The following is a 7,155-nucleotide window of genomic DNA, read 5'->3' as shown; positions in this document are numbered from 1 at the left end:
TGGTTCATTTTCTTGACGTCACCGTTTGGCCTTGAAGCTATGCTCAGGACTACATATTTTGAGGACAATTGGTTAAGTGGAGTTAAACTGTTGCCTTTTCCTCCTCGAGGTACCTTCTCTTTTGATCCCACCGTCTCTGGCGCCTTCCAAAACGCAGCTCGTCTGGCTCTAAATGAGAGAGAAGAAAACTCTGCTCGCTTCTCAGCTGAGCCTTTTGTAACCTTAAAAGCCCGTGACATGCCTTAAATTGCCTGAGTATTGTGTAACTTACAGCCCTTTCGAATCAATTTCTGCCTTCACAAAAGCTTTTCTCAATAAAGCAACCATGAAAAGTTTCCATATACTTAAGAAATGCTTTTTCAAAAAAATAAAAACTTTTTATTTTAATAGAAAAATTAATATTGCTTTTCGATATAAATATACAGTAGCCTATATAGTGTGTGTGTGTGTGTGTGTGTGTGTGTGTGTGTGTGTAGCTATAGCATTTATATATATAAATGTTCGTTTTTCAAGATTTTTTTATTTATTTTGCCTTTATAGTTGCTGTAGACTTTAGACTCGATTGTTAAAATAAAAAAAAAGGGAAAAAAGTCGATATTTAATCAAAAATGTATCATTAAACAGCTGTATTCAAGTCATGTTATATACTTATGTTATATAGGCTATAAATATATATGTTGTTGGCTATAGCTAGCCTTCATTTAGATTTCTATTTATTTACATAATTATTTCTTAATAACATTTACAAACTGAAACTTTGCGAACAAGACATTCCTGTTTTCTTGTTTACCGTGTATTCCCAAAGTAATTCCATTGTGCCTTTTCAATGACTTCTCAACAGTCGGATACAGATACTCTGAGCGCTTCCCCACTGTTTAATTGGGCTAAATTTGGTTTACTTTGTGCTCCAAAGAGTCAAGAGCCCCGAGGCCATCTATGCATCATCTCTGCAAGACATCCGCGATTAAGTACTCATTTTTCTCAACATCCCCTTGATGTCTTGGTGTCAACTTGACCACATGACTTCTAAGGGGTTGGTTGTGATTGGTCCGAGAGTGCCCCAGGGGAACGTTCCGACCAATCAAATCGAGGCTTCTGTAAGTCAGCAGGAAGAGCGCGCACGCTGATTGGAGGAGCGCAGTTTGCGAACTATTATAAGTGCACCGAAGCAGTGCAGGACCACAGCCTGTAAGAAATTGTTGGGACAATTTGCCTCGGATGGTTCACGATGAATCATCCTAAGGGACCCGTTGAAACGGCAGCTCAAGAGAAATCGGACTCGGACAGCGAGGAAAGTCAAAAGTCGAGAGATGTGACCACCGACACAGGACATAAAGTGAAGAAGACTTACCTCCCGTTCAGTGTTGAATCCCTGATGGCCAAATCCAGCTGCCAGGTCGCGTGTTCCCCGGCGAGACTGGGACTGGGACAGGACTTAGTAAGGACTTACTTTGCAGAGAAAACCAAAGTTTCTGTGGACAGTATATCAAGCGTTTCGGACAGCCTGAACGACGACAGTGAAGAATTAAGCGATAAGGAACAGAGCACTTGGTCAAACTCCTCATCTTTCACATCTCCTCCTCGTAAGGGTTTCAACTATTTACAATCATAACTGAGTTTTATTTTCTTTCCAAACAGTGTAAATATAATAATATTTTAATGCATAATCACGTTTATTATTCACAGATAGTATACTACATTTATGTTTTGAATATACTTTTGTACATTTAGAAATTATTTAATCGTTTGAAAACCAATTTTTATTATAAATAAATAATAAATTATTTTATATAATTATTAAAATATTTTCAATGTTATTGGTACCGTTGTCAAAATGACAAAATAAGAAATATGTATTTGCCAGTCAAAACTAGTGCTTGCAAGGCAGCCAAAGATTACAATTTGTTTATAAAATTATTCAAATGTTAGTTTTATGTTATAGAAAGAAAGAAAATGCTTAAAAATAATATTTCAAATAATAATCTAGCCTACATTTTAACCATCACACCTTTCTCATTGCTAAATAGAGAACTGCTACAGTTGGCCTACTATAATAATAATAGTCTACAAACAAAAATATTTATTAAATATTAAACATAATTTAAAAACATTATACTTGCTATTTTGAAATGACAATTTTAAAAAATATATATTTGCATAAAATCTGTTTGCCAGCAAAATAATAAAGCTAAAGTGTTTTTTTTTGTTTTTTTTTTTTTTAAACAGACTTCAACCCAGATTTCAGATAATTTTGCAAGAAAGAAAGAAGCGTTTTCAGAAAGGCGCAATGCATTTGCAGGCTTTTTCTTACTTCTAACGAAATATAAATATATATGTATTTTTATTTCGCCGTTTCCTCCAGGTCATCCGAGCCCAACGCCGTGCACCTTACGCAAGCACAAGACTAATCGCAAGCCGCGCACGCCCTTCAGCACCTCCCAGCTGCTGTCCCTGGAGCGCAAGTTCAGACAGAAACAGTACCTCTCCATCGCCGAGCGGGCCGAGTTCTCCAGCTCCCTCAACCTCACCGAGACTCAAGTCAAGATCTGGTTCCAGAACAGGAGGGCGAAGGCCAAGAGACTTCAGGAGGCCGAGCTGGAGAAGTTCAAATGCGCCTCCAAGCCGCTTCTGGCCCCCTTCGCGCTGCCCTTCCCTCTGGGATCCCCATCATCTCTGTACGGACCTCCAGCCTCTTTCCCGCGGCCCGTTCCGATGCCAGGACTATTTAACGGACCCGTGTCCTATGGGATGTATTATTTGTCTTAAAAACATTAATCTGACGGCTTTGAAATGACTTGCGCAAATATGAACGTTTACACGAAGTTCACAGGGAAATTAGGCTACTATAATAGCTGAATAATAAGTGCTGGATAACTTTAACGAACAACATGTACTTAATTAATTTGAGGAACAGTTTCTAATTACTCTTGGTTATTAGGCCTACTGTAATTAATTATAATATCATCTTGGACACGGTAAAGCCACGTGTTAACCCGATTCCCGAAAGCCATGAAATCGTGGAAGGAGGCTGCTGTATATTTTGTCGTGTTTTATTCTGACGTGCTCTTGTGGAGCAGGTATATGTGTAACTCTTTTAAGATCATCTGAAACGGAGGTTATCCGAAGTACTTATGTTGGAAGTGCCTTGAAAGACCAAATATTTATTAGTCTAAAATAAAAATATTCTTTCTTAAGTTTATCCCTTTCCCTTTTGTTATATCGTCTTATTTCTGGACGCCTATTGTTGTCTTTATCTGACATAAAGCTATTTTATTTCAACTAATATTTATTTATTCGATTTTATTTATACTTATTTAAAAGGTTTATTTACATTTTCACATTTCGGAAATAGGCTGCATAAAACCTGCAGGCACTGATCAACATAAACGTGCGGGATATTAAAGATAAATGTGCTCCGTTTTATAAACCGCCAAAGCATATTATTTGCATATTAAATAATCACAAATGTTATACTTAAAAATTAAAGAGAAAAATTAGTAGACGTCTCACATTTACACCCAATTTTAGAAGTGTCTATCTATCTATCTATCTATCTATCTATCTATCTATCTATCTATCTATCTATCTATCTATCTATCTATCTATCTATCTATCAAGATAACAGATCAGAAGTGCCCTCAGTCGAGATTTAAAGTTAACATTAACTTTAAAAAAAAAAAAAAATATTTTAATTCAGTTCAATTTCATTTCATTTTATTTTGTTGGACAAAATCACAGGGCAAATTAGGCTACTATTTGATCAGATTTAGGTTGCATAAGTGTTCTTGTTTATTGCATAATGAATAGGCCAACATGTAGGCTACTTGTGCAATTATTTTGTGCAATTAATTTAATTTTATTGAAATATTTAGTTTTGAGCATTACTGGCGAAAAAGCTCCATCCTCGACTCTTGCCCTGTGTCTATTTGTCTATTGTCCAGGAGATGGCACCATCTGAAACTCTTGGACAGGCATTATTATCCATTTGAGCCACTTCAGCCTTGAACTACCAAGTTTCCAGTTGACACGTGACACAAGAAAAGAAAAGATGCAGCAGTGTCCCTGTCTTTTTAATGAGTGACAAACACAGAAAAATGAAGAATCCCCTCAGCATCATTTTCTCATGCCAAAAATGAAATATGGCACCACACTGATTTAGGTCTATTAACTGATCTCAATTTTCAAACCTCAGAAGGTACTTATTATTCATTATTAACAACAAAGTTTATTTTAAAGTGATATCTCTCAGTTATTTGTTCATTTTGCGTGACTTCTTGTACCTTGTAGGAACACAACACACACTTGACTGCTTTTATTGTTGCTTGCAAAAAGTTATTCATCATTGCTGTTTGTAACATTTTTGTTGCAATTCGTTGATACATTTGCCTGCTGAGCCTTTAAGTGTTCAGTACAATTTCATATAATCACACCGCCAAGGTTACCGAAAGGTCGAGTTCAGCTAAAGCGCAAGTCTTTAATGATTCTGATTACAGGTTTGTTGGCTTAGTTGCAGAGGTCAGTCCTGCAGCACACAGCAAATAGCTCCAGCAGGCCGACATGCTTATACAGGAAGGAGCTGTGGAAACAACACAAATAAGTGTTGTGTACTATCTGTTTAAGGGTTGTGATGATTGCTGAACTCACCCGTTAGACCTGCTCTTAATGTGATGTTTCCACAGGCCATCATGTGGGAAAGACATGTCTGTACTGATGGAGTGCAGGAAACACACAGGTTACACTTCAGTGCCATTCCTGTGGATAATAAGAGATAAGAGAAAAATATTAGTGATTGTTACTTGCATATAACACAAAAATAAAAGTTACAAAATAGAGGGGCTTTGCAGAGATGCCATTGAAGAACCATTTTTGGTTCCCCAAAGAAGCTTTCAGTGAACCGATCTGCGATCAGTGAAAAAAATCATTTCAATAATCAGTGAAAAATTCTTAAAAGAACCAATTTTCTTAGTCTGAAGAATATTTGAATAACCTTTTTCCCACTATAAAGAACTTTTTGTGGAATGGAAAGATTCCAAAGGTTCTTTATGGAACCGTAGAACAATCACAGCGTTTTTATGAAACGTTTCAAATTTGAAAAGTTGGAGCAGATATAATAATTTAAATAAACAACAAGGCTTACCATGAGTAAGAAGCAACAGGATACAAACAGTGCAAAACGGCTTCATCACTTACCAAAAAGATGGCTGCTGAAGGACGTTTCTCACTCTGTAAATGGACTCAAATGGACTGTTAGACTTTTAAACAGTCAGTGGGAGGGTTCTCCTATCCTGAAAGGTGCATCATTACTAATCTTAAGTAATGTGATAGCTACATGGACGTAAAATGTCTTGTAAAAGAGAATCTAGACATATACATATTTTAACTTAAGAGTTATGTGGAAACTAGACTCGTCTCTCTCTCTCTCTCTCTATATATATATGAATATGACATGTATTATACGTATTATATTTACCCCTCTGGTGTTGTTCATTTGGGGGTCACACTTGTGTTGTTCGCGGTCAAAACTGACCGAACACCCGAAATGCAACTTTTTTTATTTTCAGTAAAATCAATGTAATATATTTTTGTTCCATAACATTTTTTTTATTTTATTTTGTATTTTGAGAGAAATTCATGGTACTAATTAATATTTATGCAATAATTATGATCAATATTTTCCCATTGAAAATAATAATAAATTAAAAAAAAATCAGCATTTCATGTCAAAATAGAGACAATGCCTTTGAAATCCAATTTTTTAAATCTGATTAGTGCCATCTGGTCAGATTACAAAAAGAAAAACATCTGCAATTCCATGGGTTAGCCACTAGATTCCTATATAGCTCTATATAAAAGGCTGATAAACTCTCTAGTGGCTTGTAGGCATAAAGACTGAATTTTATTAAGTTGTGGATCTGTATATATATTTAGACATTCTCATAGACAACTTTTTGTAAAGTTTTAGATTTTTTTGGTCTGAAATTTTGGTTTGAAATGTTCATTTTACTAAAGTCAAACCTGAACACAGAGAAAGGCATTTTGTTAGACATAACATCAAAATTCAACAAAAATGTAACAAAAATGAATAGGAATGCTTTATCAGAGAGTTATCAAGCTTATTTTAACCTCTTATTTGAGTCTTCTGACTCAATTTTTCTGTATTGTTACAGCCACACCAGTTCATTTGTGTGTGTAGTGTGTGTGTCTGTGAGTGTGTGTGCGTGTGCGTGTAAGTGAGTGTGTGTGTCTGTTTTGTACTCTTGATGTTTTAGTGTGTAACCCCTTCCTTGGTGTCTATGTTTTGACTGCATTTTTGGCCGAATTATTGATGTTATTTCATGCATTTGCAGAAACATGCTTTGTGTTACAGTCACATTAGTTCATATGTGTGCCTGTGGGGGGTGGGTGGACTGTCTATTTTGCACTCTTGATATTTTAGAGTGTCACCCCTTTATTGCTGTGCACTCTTTTTCTGCATCGTGAATGATTTGTAGATTGTACACACAAAAAAAATCGCAGTATTTTTGCATATTTCCCATTCATTTTTGACCACAAACAACACAAGTCTGACAATTTTTTACGGCCATTTAACTTTTTTGAATCAAGAACTGCCATAAAAGTCACCAAGTTTCATACCATTCCGATGAAGTAGCGATTTTTAAACATTCAAAACTTTTTTTTTTTCCGGTCTAAAATGACCGAACAGCACCAGAGGTTTAGCATATGTATAATAAATATATTAAGTGTGTGTGTGTGTGTTTTTGTGACAAATGAGGACATAAATTCTGCTAAATGACAAAAGTAAGTAAGTAAAGTAAGTAAATTTGTATAACGACACGGGTGTGACATAGGTATTACAAGGTGAAGGTGACTTATGAGGACATTGATAAATATACATATCTTAAGTGTGTGTGTGTGTGTTAGCAAAATCAACCATTTTAATGCTGTATGATGAAGCATGCATGATCTAAAGAGATTTTACAATGTTACTTTTTTTCTAGAATTATACTAACGAGTTGTTACATTTGTGCAGCAGCAGTGTGAGATCTATTCATTATTTATGAAACATCACAAAGGCATCATTCACTGATGGTACATGATGACCCAAGACTGTAACGTGGTGTAATTCATTTTATCAGCATAAATAAATGCCAAGGT

At 35.6% G+C, this 7,155-nt stretch overlaps 1 protein-coding gene across 1 annotated transcript; it reads left to right on the top strand.

The window, feature by feature from the left end:
- Nucleotides 1-1,181: 1,181 nt before the first annotated feature.
- Nucleotides 1,182-3,281, top strand: LOC306874051 (homeobox protein MSH-B). Its single transcript, XM_079423772.1, has 2 exons — nt 1,182-1,583; nt 2,363-3,281. The coding sequence occupies exons 1-2, from the start codon at nt 1,229-1,231 to the stop codon at nt 2,764-2,766; spliced, it is 759 nt and encodes a 252-aa protein (XP_079279898.1). The 5' UTR covers nt 1,182-1,228; the 3' UTR covers nt 2,767-3,281.
- Nucleotides 3,282-7,155: the final 3,874 nt, after the last annotated feature.

Source organism: Barbus barbus (genome assembly GCF_936440315.1).
Source record: "Barbus barbus genome assembly, chromosome: 8".
Lineage (NCBI taxonomy): Eukaryota > Metazoa > Chordata > Actinopteri > Cypriniformes > Cyprinidae > Barbus > Barbus barbus.
Note: the sequence above shows the minus strand (reverse complement) of the source record. Positions and strands in the feature narration are given on the sequence as shown.

Coding starts and splice junctions, on each gene's coding strand:
- LOC306874051 (XM_079423772.1), top strand. CDS start 1,229: ATGAATCATCCTAAGGGACCCGTTGAAACGGCAGCTCAAGAGAAATCG. Junction 1,584..2,362: donor ATCTTTCACATCTCCTCCTC/GTAAGGGTTTCA, acceptor CGTTTCCTCCAG/GTCATCCGAGCCCAACGCCG.